At 46.2% G+C, this 17,223-nt stretch overlaps 1 protein-coding gene across 1 annotated transcript in view; it reads left to right on the top strand.

The window, feature by feature from the left end:
* MICOS10 (mitochondrial contact site and cristae organizing system subunit 10) overlaps window positions 1–16,700 on the top strand; it is a 34,770-nt gene extending 18,070 nt beyond the window's left edge. The window contains exons 2-4 of the mRNA XM_037032825.1: window positions 13,025–13,072; window positions 14,040–14,149; window positions 16,447–16,700. Coding sequence (XP_036888720.1) covers window positions 13,025–13,072; window positions 14,040–14,149; window positions 16,447–16,461 — 173 coding nt within the window. The 3' untranslated portion in view covers window positions 16,462–16,700. The remainder of the gene's footprint in view (window positions 1–13,024; window positions 13,073–14,039; window positions 14,150–16,446) is intronic.
* Window positions 16,701–17,223: the final 523 nt, after the last annotated feature.

Here is a 17,223-nt window from a genome sequence, read left to right as displayed (position 1 = left end):
CGTATGACAAACAGGAGAGTGCATTCATTAGCAGTTTTCAAAATGTGCTCTGTGGAGCCCTAAAATTTGGGGGTCCCCTGTGGCACAAGTATGAGGTTCAGGAGGTGGGGCCTGGGTGCTCCTTGAACTCTTCAGGTAGAAGGTTCGTTTTCACCTGTTGAATGTGCTGGAAGAAAGGCTTTCTTTCTGTTTTGAAACTGTCCCAAGCTTCTCACCCTCTGTGACTCCGCAGCTGCCGCCCTTGCAGGCTAGTGCCCACACGACACAGGGTCACCATTCACACGTCTGTGTGTGCACACTCTTTCGGCAACTGAAACAAGTGGGGAAGGAAGAAAAGAAAAAGGAGCAAACAATAATTAGAATGAGTTTTTTAAAAATGTAGGGTGTAATTTTAAGGTTTTTTTTTTTTAAAAACCAAAAGAATTCTTGTAAAAAAGGAAGATGGAAAGAAGGAAAGAACTGTATTGCTTACAAAGTGAAAGTCTGTTGGAATTGGTAACTATTAACAGCAACTTAGCTGGTCACTTTTAAAAATAAGTGGAGAAAATGAATCTGAAATGCTCTTTAGACAGCATGACAGGAATCAGAAATATAAGATAAAAGTACAAACTAGAAAAAATACAGGATGTGAGAGTAAGGATGAAGATGAACGGGTGATGGGGAGTTGAGTGAATAGAAAAGCAGCAGGAGGCGCGCCTTGGAGAGAGGGCGGGTGGCCCGGCAGACCAGGGCGTGGCCAAGGGGCTTGTTTAAGGTCGCATAGACTCTTGGAGTTGGGTCGGTGATGTATCTTCTAGTAGAATTTTAAAGCTATTTGATTAATAGTTAACAATGTACATGGGAGGAATTGAAATCCTGTGCTTTTACTTCAGGTTTCTTTATCCAACCTAAATCTGTATTAGGATGCATAGGATAACTTATAATTAATGTAACGCTGTCACTTAATTGTTGATGGATTTGTAGACTTGCTTAACTTTGACAAATGTTTACAAGTTAGAACAAATGTTTTTGATTGTTTGTCAGAACCTGCACATATAAACCACTCAGAATTCCTGTTTGATGGAAGTTAAATGATTAACTGAAGCAATTGATTTAAAGCAACATAATTCACTTTTTACTAGGAAGGTAGTCCTAAGAAAGCTGCTCATTTCTTGGCATCATTTCAGATGACTACATCAGAATCCATTAGTTGTAGGCATGTTTATTTTTATTTTATTTTTTTACCATTTCAGCAGAGGCCCATATGTGACAAACCCTGAGCTCGTAGGCTCATGAGTATTCCCCTTTGATTGGAAGCAACAGTACAGTCTATAACAGCTCCCATCCTGTTTTGTCTTGATATTAGAACAGTGCTGTTCATCTTACGTTTTCACAGGATTGACTGTGATCACTGGCAAATTACAACTTATTTTTCTGCTTGTTTCAGTGTAGCTTGAAATTCATTTTATTTCAGTTCGTAACTTGTATTTTAGGAGAGTTTTTTTCCTTCACTGAGTTTATAAAACTTGAGTTTTTGATTTCTTACCGTATTTGGTGATTTGGAGAGGTTTACCTCTGGGGCTTTGTGGCATAGTGACACCTTTAAGAAATGCCATGCTGTCATGCGAAGGCATCAGGGTGTTGTGTCCCGTCTACCCACGTAGTCTGGGCGCTTTATTAGAACAAGATCCGGGTGACAAAGAAGCCGCTGGCTCACAGGAAGCCCCAACATTCAGGTGGGTCATTCCAGCACCTTTGCAATGCCAATTTGAGATATTTGCTATTTGCACCAACTGTACCTTAAATGCAACCCCCTTAGTATCTTTTAAAAATATTTGACCCCCTTTTCTATCTCTTTTACTGTGTCCATGACTACGTATGTCTTTACCTAAGGATCTGTTATTTCAGAGTTATCATTAAGTGCCGTCATCCCTACTCAGAAGTTCCTGAGTCCTGTTCAGAGGCCCCTTAAACACCGACCCTTTCATTTCTGCCTGGCTTAGATACAGGAAAGGTGGAGGGACCGAAGCATGTAAGGCAACATTTTTCAGTTGCATGGGCAGAAAAGATAACCTGTGCTCCCTGTGGCTCATTTCTCCTGCCACTGTCTCTCCCTGTCCCTTCTCTAATGGTACGGGTGCTCTGCCCATTGCTTCTAGTACATTCTGCGTCTGTCACTGTGTCTTGTACTTGTACGCTAGACCGTGAGCGGAGTGAGTGCAGGAACTTACACCCCAGGCCCAGCATAGCGCCAGGCTCACGTGAGGTCGGGAAATACCTGCACATAGTGTGGGCCAGGATGAATTTGGGAAGGTACTTAATTTCCTTTGGTAAGTCAGAATTAATTACTGTAATTGTCTGATTATAATCTCTATGTCTGTAAGGAGGCTACCCTGGCACTAATACAGCATAGCAGCCAGGGACTGGGCCTCTGGAGTCAGACCGCCTGGGTTCAAATCCCAGGTGTGTGGCCTGGGGCAAGTTACTTAACCTCCCTGTGTCTCAGTTTCTCTGTCTATAAAATGGGGCCAGTAAAGAAGTTTATTGTGAGGATCAAAATGAGGTGATTTTGTCCTGAAGCATAAGTGCTTAGTGAATGCTCTTTACTTAATATCACGTGGTGTTCCTGAAAAGAAGGTGCACGTTGCGGTTTTATAAGTCAAGTTATATTTTATTAAGGGAATTTGGTATTGAAGCTCATTTAATGACTTATAAATAGGACCAGTGTTTTTATGGTTCTCCAGGTAGAAGTTCTCAGCATTTTCTTTGCAGCCTTCCCCACAGCACCCTCCGAAACTCCAGATGCACATGCGCACACTTAATCAGCTGTTAAGTCCTGCAAATTCTGCCAGCAAAATGTCTCTTGCTTTCCAAGTAATCCTATACACCTTTGTCAGATGAATCTTCCTAAAGCATAGCCTCAATCTTGTTAGCCTTTTAAAAAACTCTGTAGGGAAGCCCCCTGCCTGCTGAATTAAGTGCTGTGGAGGCTCCTTGGCCCAGGTTCTGGCGCCTTCAGAATGAGCCCCACCCCTTTCTAGACTTCTCTCGTGCTCTTCGGGACGTGCCTCGTGCTTTAGCTGGACTGCCATCCTCCCCCGCTCCCGCCTCCCGTCCCATTTCTCTATACAAGCCCTGCTTTTCTGCCACTGGGGGAATGTATGCCCATTCCCCCCAAACTCTGGCTGTTAAAAGTCTGTCCTTGCCCTGGCTGGTGTGGCTCAGTGGATTGAGTGTCATCCTGCAAACCAAAAAGTCACCAGTTCGATTCCCAGTCAGGGCACATGCCTGGGTTGTGGGCAAGGTCCCTAGTTGGGGGTGTGTGAGAGGCAGCCAGTTGATGTATCTCTCTCCTCTTTCTCCCTCCCTTCCCCTCTCTCTAAAATTAAATAAATAAAACCTGTTATGAAAAAAGTCTGTCCTTTAAGATAACTCAAACACCGCCTGTTTCTTGAAGGTTAAAAAAAAAAATCTTCCTGGCAGAACACTGCCGCTCTCTCAGGGCACCGAGGATCTGCTTTTGTTTGCCTTTGTGGATGCCTGACCCGTTACCTGTTCTCAATCATGATGTCCCCAAAGACGAAACGGCGTCCTCCTTATCTCCGGCTTGGCTGCGCCGCGGCACTCCTGCGTGCGCTCGGTGCTCAGTACTCATTTACAGTTGGGGTTTGTTCACGAAAGGCTTTTTGTGGAAGAAGACAAGGACAGTGACTCTGTGCCGTGTGCTGTCCTTCCAAGCTTCCTGCACCCAGTATGCTCTTTAATCCTCACTGCACCTGATCAGGGGTAGGCCTTGTTAATGTGGTGTTCTGATTTTCCGCATGAAGAAACTGATGCTTTACACAAAAACTGCCACGTGACTGCCACGTAACCTGACCAGCACTCTCAGTCACATTTCGCCTGTCTTACCCCCAAGCCCATATAACCTTATAGTTGAAGTATAACCACTATGTAACACTTCCCACTTTTCAAAGGATAAATACTATAAACTGGAGCGGTGTGCTCAGTGCCTTCTACTTAATAAATGCCAGTACAGTGGTACCTTGATGCTCGTTGTTAATTCATTCCGGAACGCGTGGCAAGTGCTGACACTGATGAGTACCGAACCATGAAACGTTTTCTCTTGCGGGATGGTGTTGTGACTCATACAAGTTTCAGCAAGCACGATGAGTCCCAAGCAAGCACCAAGTGCTGAAACATTGTTTTCTCGTCAGAACTCGATAAGAACAGGGTTTGACAAGTTCTGAACCCGCTGAGTACCGAGGTTTGACTGTAGATGTGTAAGAAAAAGAAAGTGTTGCTACTTGTTTCTCTGTTGAATTTTTCATTTGGAGCAGGAATAGGCAACAACGTAATAACTGTGATGATGGTTTACATAGGGTATAATAGATTCCTGGTTCTTGTGTTCACTCTCACAAGGGTGAGAACCCAGTTACTGACATTGGTGAGAGAGGCTAGAGGATTGGAGGTGTTGGGAGGGAAGGAACCAGCAGCAAAACACCCTTTCCAGCAGCTCAGAGTCATTTTCAGCCCTCCACCCATGGGGTTCATTTTGTCTCCAGTCAGTGCACAGGGAAATATTACCTGACTTGATTTGTTGACTTTCTCATTGATTCTAAGTAATCTTCAGGGTTTTGTTACCACTCCTGATTAAGTCAAATATCTGTGGTTTCTGTTGGTTTCTTAAGGGACTGAAGAGTAGTGACGTAGTCATAAATTACCCACCCATAGTGCTGGCATCCAGAGAAATACTTCACTGTCACATGTAACAGTAGACCCGCTGCTGCAAACCTCTGAGGTTAATGCTTGTGTACAGGAAAGAGCCACGACCAGAGGCGGACTGCCTGGGTGTGAATTCCACCTTCAGAGATGTGTGTGCCTGGGTAAGTCACGTGACCCCTCTGCCTCGTTTGACCTTCTCTGAGACAGGACCACGATGCACCTGACAGGTGGTTCTTCTCTTGTGCATCCTTGGAAGGTTGTGCAGCATCGGGATTCCAGAAGTTGGGCCATGTGCTGTGTGCATTCATTTAAAAAGTACCCTTTTGGACTTCTAGCCAAGATGGAGGCGTAGGTGGACACACTGTGCCTCCTTGCACAACCAAAATTAAAGACAACAAAAATTTAGAAACAAAAAAACAACCAACAGAAAATTGAACTGTACAGAAGTCCGACAGCCATTCATCTAGACTGGTAAGAGGGGCGGAGTTGGCGGCCGGTGGAGAGGGATTGCAGCAGGAAAAAGCAGCCGTTGGCAGACCCCGGGTGTGGGGAGGCAACGAGCAGACCCAGTGAGACGCGCAAAGTGGCCAGCAGACCACGGTCACACATTCGCACACAGATAAACTGGGTGAAAACAGGCAGTGAGACAGACCATGCAACCCAGGGCCCTGGCGCTAGGAAATAAAACCTAAAAGCACCAGTTGGAAACACTTGTGGGGATTGAGGTGCCAGGAGAGACTCCCAGCCTCACAGGAGAGTTCGTTGGAGAGACCCACAGGATCCTAGAATGTACACAAGCCCACCCACCTGGGAACCAGCACCAGAAGGGCCAAGTTTGCCTGGGGGAAATGGCAGAGGGGACCAAAATTTGAGAGAGGGTGAAACAAATGCCATTGCTCCCTCTCTGACCCCGCCTCCACATACAGCCTCACAACCCAGTGACTGGATTGCCCCGCCCTGGTGAACACCTAAGGCTCTGCCCCTCACTATATAACAGGTGTGACCAGACCTCCCCCCCGCCAAAAAGGGCTCAAACGCAAGAACAAAGCCCCAGAGCCAATACTTTTAAGCAACCAAGAGATAGCCAACCTATCAGATACACAGTTCAAAGCACTGGTGATCAGGATGCTCACAGAATTGGTTGGTTTTGGTCACAAATTAGATGAAAAAATGAAGGCTACACTAAGTGAAATGAAGGAAAATGCACAGGGAACCAATACTGATGGGAAGAAAACCGGGACTCAAATCAATGGAGTGGACAAGAAGGAAGAAAGAAACAACCAAACAGAAAAGAATGAAGAAATAAGAATTCAAAAAAATGAGGAGAGGCTTAGGAACCTCCAGGACATCTTTAAACGTTCCAACATCCGGATTATAGGGGTACCAGAAGGGGAAGAGGAACAGCCACGAGTGGAAAACTTATTTGAACAAATAATAAAGGAGAACTTCCCCAATCTGGCAAAGGAAACAGACTTCCAGGAAATCCAGGAAGCTCAGAGAGTCCCAAAGAAGGTAGATCCAAGAAGGAACATACCAAGGCACATCATAATTACATTAACCAAGATTAAAATGGAGAGAATCCTAGAAGCAGCAAGAGATAAGGGGACAGTCACCTACAAAGGAGTTCCCATCAAACTTGTTAGCTGATTTCTCAAAAGAGACCTTACAGGCAAGAAGGGGCTGGAAAGAACTATTCCAAGTCATGAAATCCAAAGACCTACATCCAAGATTGCTTTATCCAGCAAAGCTTTCATTTAGAATGGAAGGGCATATAAAATGCTTCTCAGATAAGGTCAAGTTCAAGGAGTTCATCATCACCAAGCCCTTATTATATGAAATGTTAAGGTGACTTATCTAAGAAAAAGAAGATAAAAAATATGAACAGTGAAAGGACAGCAAACTCACAGTTATTAACAACCACACCTAAAACAAGCAAACCAAGAGGACAGCTAGATCAGGAGTGGAACCATAGAAATGAAGACCACATGGAGGGTTAGCAACGGGGGAGTGGGAAGAGGAGAGAGAGAGGGAAAAGGTACAGAGAATAAGTAGCATAGACGGTAGGTAGAAAATAGATGGGGGGGCAAGAGTAGTGTGGGAAATGTAGAAGCTAAAGAACTTAAGACACATGGACATGAACTAAACGGGGAATGTGAGTGGGAGAGGGTGTTCAGGGTGGAGGGGAATAAGGGGGGGGAATGGGACAACTGTAGTAGCATAATTAAAATATATTAAAAAAATAAACAAATAGAAAGGACCCTTTTGTGGGTTTGGCTCTTGGAGCACAGCTCCCGCAGTGCCTTGCACGGTGGCCTTCCTTGTCGTTCCTCCTTTCTGCTGGCTGGTTTGTGTGTTCTGGTCAGAGTGCGGGCAGTGGATGTCTGCCCGGGAAGTTCCTGCAGGTGCCCAGCCATGTCTAGTCCGGATGGCCGCAGGAAGGTTACGGTCCTGTTAAATATTCTTCCTGGTCCGTTGCCTCCCTACCCTGCAACAGTGTTGACCTCTGAGGAGCTGATGAACACAGGTCGGATTTGCCATCTCTGGGTCTTCGGTCCGGCACACTTTGTCGGTTAATTCACATGACTTGGCATGGACACTTGGGCACTTGGGACAATCTGTCTGTGCCTCGGAGGATTAAGTAACACAGTTTGAAACTGATGGAAAACCATTTTTCCCTCATAAATTGGGCCCCAAGCATCTTTCATGGAAACGTCATTCTGACTCAACTCAGTCCCCAGGTTGCTTTTCTGTGAAAGCGCACTCGCGTTTGTTCTGCCATAGCAGATGGTTCCGGCAGCGTCGGCGGGAACATGCCCGAGCAGGAAAACCTGCCCGTCACAAATGGGTCAGTTTGATGGTAATCCGCGTTTAAAGCACACATCCAGCTTTATTAAACACAAGACAGCTCTAGGAAGGTCTTTATTTTATACTTCAAAGCAAAGTGTTCTACTTCAACAGTGAGTCTGAAGGAATTCCCTATTTAAATTGTGTGTATGTATGTATGTGTATATATATATATATATATCAAAACCTGATATATTCCTAGAAACAATTACTAATGCCGTTAAAATATAGTTGACCGTGCTAAGAAAGGGGGAAAAGGTTCTGATTTTCAGCTGTGGCTCACCCTCGGTATATTTTAGGAGATTAGCTATTTTATTACACTTTTGTCACTGTTGAGTTTCATTAGAGCCATGGCAGAACTCACCACCACTGACTGAGTTCTGTCAGACACTCATACGCGCAGTGGCCGTGTAAGCTTGTCCTCACTCCACAGATGAGTGGCCGGGGCCGGGTGGGCGAAGGCGCAGGCCTGTGGCCAGAGAGCTGGCGCCCTGAGTCGCGGGGTTGACCTGGGCCTGTCTCCTGCATCAGCAGGGCTCCTGCCCTTCCCCTCCGCAGGAGAGTAAGTCCCTCATTTTCTGGAAGCTGTATCTTTTCTTTTTCTTTAGAACCCCAAGAATAAAGTCTTTTCCTGGCTGGTGTAGCTCAGTGGATTGAGCGCAGGCCTGTGAACCAAAGAGTCGCTGGTTCAAATCCCAGTCGAGCACATACCTGGGTTACAGGCCAGATTCCCAGTGCGGGGCGCACAAGAGGCAACCACACATTGATGTTTCTCTCCCTCTCTTTCTCCTTCCCTACCCCTCTCTCTAAAAATAAATAAAGTCTTAAAAAAAACCCTCTCCTAAAAAAAAATAATAAAGTTGTTTGGCAGATGGCTTCTAAGGATGTTAAAAACTTGCTTGTAATTTCTGTAGTTCTCTTATTTATAAACTGCCAATTGATTAGGGTCAAGTTTCTGCTCATACATCTTGATATAAGTTATTATACAAATTAAAATGGAGTTGCTTTGCGATTTTAATTAATTTTTAGATGCAGATCAAATTTAGCATTGATTATTATACATTAAGCTTATGAATTTAGGAGCTTGGTTTGAAGTGTTAAATGTGAGCTGGAGTGAGACCTTAATTATCATGTAAATAACATATACTAAATAGACCAATGAGGTGGGTTTGTGGGCTTTCCCCCTCTGAAATTTTAGAGAAATACTTTCTAAGAGAATTTCTGAGGCTTTGTTTTTTTCTGCACCTCTCCAAACAGTAGTTATCCCTCTTTAATTGGAAGTCCATTGGCAATTGCCACTTTTACAGAACTGATGCGGCAGGAGTGTGTGGTCCTCCATCTTGTTTTACTGAGAAGCTGACATCCAAAGTACACGTCTACCCCAAGACTGCGAGCAGATGATGTGGCTTGCTTGTTAATTCTTGCTGATTGTGTTTGGTTCCCAACTAACTGCAGTGAAGTAGAAGCTGTATGACATGTGGCCTGGTGAGAGCAAAGATGTTTTCTGAATAAAGTCGCATCGGCCGACTGGCTAGTGACCATGTGTCACAGTCATAGCTTCCCCCCTCTTTTTACACAGAGTGCGGCTTAAGGTGCACGCTGGCACGTCGCTGTTAGTTGTTACTCTTCCAAGTTTGGTGAAGAATCCACTCGGGCACGAGACAGGCCAGTGTTTTACATGTAGTCAGTGGGAGCGAGTTCTCTGTGGTTTTGTTATTAACATAGTATCAGAGGAGCTGTTAGGGAGTTGCCCCTTCCTAAAAATGTGTGTTTATCTACTAGCCGGTTTTATGATGTCCTTTTGGGCACTAAGCATGCATTAAAGCGCAGGGTTAGATTGATTTGGAGTAATTTCTTTTTGAAAGAATTTGTGCCAATTCCTTTTCCTCTCCAAAAGAAATGGTTTCAGAGCACGGGCTCTTTGCCTAATGTCAATTCCATAAGGCTCCTCTGTTGTGGGTTTTTTTTGTGGGGGATTTTTGCTTGCCTCCTGTCTTGCCCCCCCAACCCCCTTAACTGGGCTTTGCTGTGAGGAAGACGTGTACCTGTAATCAGGCATTTCTTTACTTCGGGGTTATTTGTCATTCCAGAGAGCATGGACCAAAAGAACAGGCTTGAGTCGGGGGAGGCGGTTATATAAACCGTGTTCATAGTTAAATATTTGCTTCCAGGGAAGGTGAAAAATGCTTTGTACTTTTTCCTTTGGGTTTTTTCCTGTAAGGGAGCTTGTCATGCAACAACAGAAAAAAAGTGGCCGGAGGCAGAGAAAACTCTTCTCTTTTCCATGTTGGTTTGTTTTTATTGTAAGACAGACCTTTCATGTTTTATTGTTAATGAAGTTTAAACCTGGCGCAGAGGTGCCAGTCTTTAGTGGAAACAGCTGCAGAGCTGGTGTCCCCTGATCAGGTGGGACTTTCTTTGAAGCAACATGCTGCCTTTTAAAAGAAAATTGAGCATGTGAGAACTTGAACCTGTGAAACTCATCAGTTCCACCATTGTTCATCTCTTCAATAACTGAGATAGTTAACTTTAAGTAAGACACTGGCATTTAAAAAGCATTTTTCATATTTTTTCTGAAGAGGATAGTCTTGTTATTCTGTGTCTTAAGAATATGGAAATGGAGGGTGGGGATCAGACTTGAGGACTAAAGATGTAGCAACCCCATTTAATTGAGCACGTAGAGCACACTATCTTCGGCTTCGGCTGAGCTGTGATTCTGATTTCCTGTATAATTGCAGATAACTGCCTTTTATAGGAGCAAAGCCAGGTGGTTGGACATATACCCGAATTTAAGTAAAGTCTAGAGGTGAGAGATTTTCTACTCTCTGTTGATCTGTGTTGAAGCATTTCTCATCTTTGTGGCTGAGTGAGACTGTTAGCAGTGGGCTTAGCATCGCATCGTTCTTGGTCTGCTGCTAGGAACAGTTGAGCATCAGAGAGCTTTCTTTCCTTGGGGGAAAAATAGGAGAGACAGGCATGGAGTCAGAGGGACAAGAAAAATGCTGAAATATTTTCCTTTGGGGCTTTTGATTTGTTTGCCAAAAATTGCCTTCCAGATGGAGAGGACCGAAAGCTCTGATTGTAAGCCATTATGTTTTTACTGGCCAACCTCCCCACCCCGTTGCCTGCTTTGAAACCTGTGAACCAGTCCAAATCCTTTACCTCATTCTCTAGGACCAGTTTACTGTCTTACTCATCTTCCAGCTGCAAGCGGGTGAGGCAGGCCGTTTTGAAATTGAACCCTGGGCCGTTTTATGAACCAGGGACCAGCGGGTTCTTGCCCAGGAGTATCAGTCGAGATAGCTCCCATTTCTCTGAAGTTCTTGACTCATGCCCACCAGGTAGACTTATGCCTGTGACACGTGCGGTCGGATTAGTCTGGGAATGAATCTGAACAAGCCCTTTTGGCCTTGTGTGGACTCGTTACTACCCGGGTTGCCTAGCGTTCTGGGCTCTTGCATGGGAAGCACGATTCCTTTTTGGCTGTATCTTAGTGCGCTGGCAGGAGGAATCTTGATACTCCACTTTCCCGTGGGAGGTAGTGACTGTTTCGGGAAACAGTAAGGGAAACAGTAGTTGAAACTGTAAGGGAATCCAGGCCATACAGTGGGGATAGTGGCTTTGGAGTCGGGCAGACTGGGGCCCAGCGCGCTGCTCTAGACTAACCAGACGGCGTCCTCGAGCAAGCCATTTTCTGCGTCCGAGAGTGCTGAGTAAATGCCACATCAGGTCATCATTTGCTTTAACAGGTAATTTTTGAGAAGGAAGAGAATGTCGGGGACTCATGGGAAATACTGAAATGTTAGTTCCTTTCCTTCTCATTATGTCAATTTTGATTAGGCGAATTATTATGGTCTGTAAACTGATTGGTTTTCTACCATTCTGTTAAATTATATGGAAATTGGGGTGACATGAATGACTTTCAGATATTGCACATTGGAGTTGGCACCAAATCAGTATCTAAGGCTGGGTCTGTTGTACAGGGCACAGTGATAGTTTTTAATTAAGATTCATGTTTGTGTAGTGTACGGTCATAGGAAGAAACACATCATGGCCACATATACACGGTAGGGGAGAGCGACCAGAAATCATTGCTAGCTTAAATACTTCCTTCAGGCCAACATCAGCTGCACTGTTGCGTAGCTAGATCAAAAAAGATACGCGTCAGCTCGCTTGCTAGTTCTCTGTGTTTGGATCAGGGAGGGCCAGGCCGGCCGACTGAGGCGCACTTGGCATGTTCGCACGTAGGAGTCAGGGTGGAGGGGAAGCAGCTCTTTGAATGCCAGTGGCGCCGCTCGGAGAACCACTCGGGCGGGTGAGAGCTAAGGCCGTTTTTTGATGCTTAGTTGTAAAGACGGTGGTCAGGGACTCTCAGCCTGCAGAACAGACGGTCGGTAAAGGGCATGCGCTGAAAGGTACAGGTGAAGTCAAATCAAAGGGAAACAATTAGGTTTCCGTTCTCTTCCTTGGCATGTTTATTTTTTGGATAATGGGAAAATCAGTGTATCTCAAAGTTTGGGATGTGTATCACCACAGTGTGTGAGCTGATCTTTTCCTGAAGTGCTACTATAGACAAATATTTTTATTTAATGTTTCTACATTCATGTTAACACACCTTATGAAAAGAAATATAGCTAGTGTTCAAGTCTATGATTATATCAATAATATGTACTGAAGTTGAGGCTGAAGTTATGTAATCAATACATGCATTGATTTTCTTTTTTCTTGTATAAAGACAGCTATTAAGTGAACAATCGCACAGGTGCGGGTGGGTTTAGCAAAGCTGAGGCGGTGGCACTGGAATGGCCAGTGTTTGACGAGGGCAGGTGCGAATGAGGGTGTGGTCCTTTGTATTCAGGCTCGGGTGCCTGTGAAGTCTCATCTAAAACGAGGCATTTACAAATGTTTTCTGCCAGACCATTAAAATAGGCTCGTGTGTGTTCTTTTATTTTGAAAGATAGTGGTTACAAACGCCCTATGAGTAGAATGAGGGGAGAGGATTAATCTCCACATTTGGACACTGACTTGTGACAACCCTTTAGCATCTTCCTAAAAGGTAGCTGTCACTCAAAGTGCTGAAATGATGACGGGAGCTTCCAGCCGGGGCTGTTTATCTGATGTTCTGGCTGTGGCATCCCTGGGGAGGATGGGCAGGAGAGAGGGCCCGGGGTGCCAGAGGCTGTCCCCGAGCAGGTGGGGCGTGTCTCCTGGGGGACGGTCTGCTGGCTCGTCCTCTCGCCCTCAGAGACTCATCCAGACAGAGCAGGGAGCAAAGTTTTCATCCCCTACTGTGGTTAGGGGACCAAAGGCATCTAAAAAACCTCTGACAACAAGAAAGAACACTAGAAATGAGAAAATCAACTCTACTAAATTCCTGCAAAGAAAAATCCTTTGTAGATACTCACATTGACGAAATGTCCATTTTATTTTTGTCAGGTTACTATTGCGAGTGTAACACGTTGTTCCTCCCTCTCCACAGGTACTGGTTTTGGATTAGGACTTGTTTTTTCACTTACCTTCTTTAAAAGTAAGTAACTCGTACCACCTTTTCAACATGGTGCCCTGGTTGCAAGCACATAGCAGGGGCACTCCCGGGAGGCGCAGCTGCGTGGTTGCCAGGGCACCATTTACGGGCTTCGGTAGCTGGACTCAATAGAGGTCAGAGTGGGTTGGGCGTCTCCAGAATTTCCCCCGGGGCGTATCTTAAATATGAGATCATTTAAAAAGCCTGCCCTTTATGCCAGTCATTTGGCCAAATGTAGACATGCTCAAATATTTCTAATCAATTATAATTTGGGGGGAAAGAAACTTGAAAATGAGAGTACTTCTAGTAATAAAAACAAGTGGACCAGGAATACACATGCTTTTGGACCAAAATCTCTTCTCGGCAAAGGGCAGGCACTGTCCCTTTCGCTCTGCAGAAGGACTGGAGTTTGGCAGTTCCCCTCTTCCCCGAAGAGCGGGCGGGGGCTGAGAGACTCTTCAGTAGCACTTCACACTGATGTGAAATAACCATCTACAGCATCGGCCGAGTGCGCCTCACCACTGACTGTAATCAGAATATGGAAATATTGGTGAGATTCCTAGGTGTTTTTAAAACCCAAGCACTTGACTGAGAGTTGGTATTATTTCTACCAAGGTTAAAAAAATTAGTCAATGAGCACATGATTAGATCTGATAAGAAGTTGTTAGAAGTTTCAACTATGTCTGCTGTTTTCATATTGTATTATATACCATTCATACGTTCCATTATGAACACCTCCAACCTGGCAGTGTATTTAATAAGTACTTGGTAAGTTAGTAAGTTTATTAATAGCCTCCCTCTTCCTTGCTTTGACTCTTGATGAAACATTGAGAAAATCTGGCGTCGTATAGTCATCCGTATCAGGCATGTTGAATATTTGTCGAACCCTGAGCAAGTGTGTGCGAGCCAGAGAAAAAGCTGCATCTTCTCACCACAGCGCCCCATCGGGGTTCCCATTTCTGCTCGACAGGGAGAATGTGGCCGCTGGCCTTCGGCTCCGGCATGGGACTGGGAATGGCCTACTCCAACTGCCAGCACGACTTCCAGGCTCCGTACCTGCTGCACGGGAAGTATGTCAAAGTACGTACCGAGCTGATACTTACCTTTCCATCCTAAGAAAAAGAGCTTTCTCCCGAGTCCTCGAAGACTTCTTCATAGTGTAGGTAGTGAAGAAGCTGTGTGTGTCCTCTGGCACCAGGGACCCTGATGGCTCTCTGACCATTAGCCATGCTGACACCATGTTGGTGCCTGAAGTCTCTCCCCTCCCCTGTACCTTGAGACGCACGTGTACGTTCAGACATATGCTCACACGGTACGTGGCTGGAGTTGACCAGCCTGCCTGACGGTGTGTCGTCGTGCTGAAGCGGATCTGTGTCAAGACTCCTAGGTCACTTCTGTTCACAACCTCAGGATGCCCTGTGAGCATCTCACATACACGCGGGCTAAACTTGCAGACTTCTGGGACTCAGTCATCATCCTGCTTCTGATTGAAAAGGCCAGGTTTCTTACTGTGTGTCCCACATAATTCTGCCGAAGTCTTGTCCACAGATGGATTTTTGATGATGCAGACAAGGAGGAAAATTACAATACTTGCCTCAGGAGGGAAGCAGGTGGTGCATTTCCTGAAGATCGTGTGTGTGTGTGTGCGTGAGTGTGTCGGCGTTCCCCATCGCCTTACTGCAGATGGTGCTGGTTACCATGGGGTTTAAGTGAAAGGGTCCTGGGAGGCTGGGTGCCTCGGGACCCAGGGGCGTGTGTGTTTTTGTTTTCCCGGGGCCTGGAACAAAGTAGGCACATGGATGTGAAAGGAATGAATGAATGGAGTAAATGGTATACCCTATTAGAGGTGTTAATGGCCTCAGGCTTACTAAGGCCTTTATAGCAATACAAACTTCAGTGAAGAAATTCACATTTTCTAGTTCTGTACACTCATCTACTTCCTGGGTTGCCTTTGAGCTAGAATCGCTATGACCCGGGCAGCCCCAGGGGGCTCGTGGAAAGAGCACAGACGCCAGGGGACCTGGGCATGAGTCTGGTCCCTCTCCTGCTTTCTGAGGAGTCTTGAGTTATTCACTTCTGAGACTCTCTTTTCTGTCTAGAAAATAAGGGAGGTGGTTGCCACCCGCTGGGTTGCCGTGAGTCAAATGTGAGCATGGCTTTAGGAGGTGAGGTATTGTACGAATAGATGTGTTCATTGTTATAGTTGAGGCCAACCAAGAACGGGCTATGGACTTGTCCATTGTTCCATCATAATAATGAGTAATGAGTGTCCTAATTCTGATCAGAAGCTGTCACCAACTCTTAAGTGACAGCACACCACCACAGCTCAGTAGCTTCTCTCTTAGAACCTGCCCAGAATGCCAGCTGCCTGTGCGTGTTTGGAGGGAGCGGGAGCAGGGGCAGTTGGCCAGCTAGATGGTGGCAGGCCTTTCGCCACCTCCCACGTTCACGAGCCACTTCTGTGCCAGAGCCAGGGTGAGGTAATCAGAGGGACAGCGCGGGAAGAGGCGCAGCTGCGTGGCACAGAGCTGACGACAGGCGGTTTGCACCACTCCCCAGCCCTTCACTTCCTTGGCACCACAGCCTCGTTTGGGGAAGAACAGAAAGGCACAGGGAGAGGAGCTTCAGGTCTTTTAATTGTTTGAAATGTTCCCAACTGAGTTGCCATGGATAATGGCTCAGGGGTGGTTATAGGCATATTATATATTTAATGGCTGGGACTTAACTATGGAAAATATTGTTACATTTTTTACAGCCTTGTGTGTACTGCTCCAAAATGGCCTTGTAACTTTATCTGAACTTGAGTCTATGCCTCGATGTTGTCATCTTCCATTCTCTAAAAAGAGGAGCAAAAATCCCAACTTGGAGCTTTTCGAATGTAGTCCTATTATGGTATCGCTTCTTGAGTGCCTGCTGTGCCCTGGGAGTCTCCCAGGGTGCGTCCTTTCTCTGGCCTCCCGGGCCCGGTAGGTCTGTGAGAGCTGTCCCTGTCCTCATTCAGAAGAAGAGGAATCTGAATCTTACTGAGGTTAAGAAACTTGCCGAAGACCCCATCGTTGGTGGGCGGTTTGATTATGGACCCAGGTTTCTTCCACTCCCCCGGGGCTGTCGCTGTGACGGGTTAGGAATATGCTTAGTCAGGTGCTGATCATTGGCCCTGTTCCACTCCTTCCCACTCTCCTTCCTCAAAGCTGGGGAACCTTTCTTCGGCACTTGGGCAGGATGTAACAGTCCTTTTGTGAGATAGATTTAAAGCAAATGGGGGATGGTGAGGTTTGGGGCCCCTGGGTCCCTTGGGTGTGCCCTGCAGCAGCAGGTTAGAGAGGGTTGTGAGGACGCAGTCTGCACGACTCTGACCGAGTGCCGTTGTCTTACAGGAGCGGGAGCACTGACCCCACCTGAGAACACCCCCGTGGGAGGCGAAGAGAAGTCATGTTTATTCCTCAGGAACCCTGAAGTGCTCTGGAGTAAGCCGACATTCTTCTGTAGCGATGTTTTCAGCAATGCTTTAAACTCCAGCACACTGTTTATGTATTTGAAACCAAGTCTGTTTCTTGTTTTGTATTGTCTCTCTGGAAATTGCAAGGAGGTGGTCTTAGAAGAAATAAATTAAACAGAAATGGGCAGCCCAGTGCATTGCCTGCATTTCTTTGCCTTCGGTATCTGAGCAGGAGGAGGATTGTACCGGAACTGCCCGCTGCTGTAAACGCCCAGTCCCGGCCTCTCTGAGAACCCTCCTGCAGCCACAGCCGTCTTGTGTTCCTAGTGTGTGGTTTTCGGAACGGCTTCCACCTCGTAAGTCGGGGTGGAGGTTGCTGCTCTATTGCCTGATGGAGGTGATGGGTGTCGAGAGGAGCCTGGCCTCGTGGTTCTCACTCCTGGGCCGACCTGGCAGGCGCCTTTCAGCTGGGCCTGCTGCGCAGAGGTCAGGTGTGTCTACGCCGTGCAGCCTGAGGGTGCGGATGGCTCCCTGTGCCGTGTCACAGGTCTCCACAGCTCCTTGGAGCTTGACACGCTCCAGGCTTCAGAGCTAGGGGCTTCGTCCTGGGGTCTGGGAGAGTGCGTGGCACACTCACCTGGCTGGAAGGGCGTGTTTAGGCTTGATTTTTGTCTTTGTGTGACAGCTAAATCTGAAGGCCAGAGGGCCACTTCCA

This window comes from Sturnira hondurensis, unplaced genomic scaffold, assembly GCF_014824575.4.
Source record: "Sturnira hondurensis isolate 20B ecotype Veracruz unplaced genomic scaffold, ASM1482457v3 Scaffold0021555, whole genome shotgun sequence".
NCBI classification, from domain to species: Eukaryota; Metazoa; Chordata; class Mammalia; order Chiroptera; family Phyllostomidae; genus Sturnira; species Sturnira hondurensis.
The sequence above is the reverse complement of the archived record's forward strand: the minus strand, read 5'-3'. Positions and strand labels throughout refer to the sequence as shown.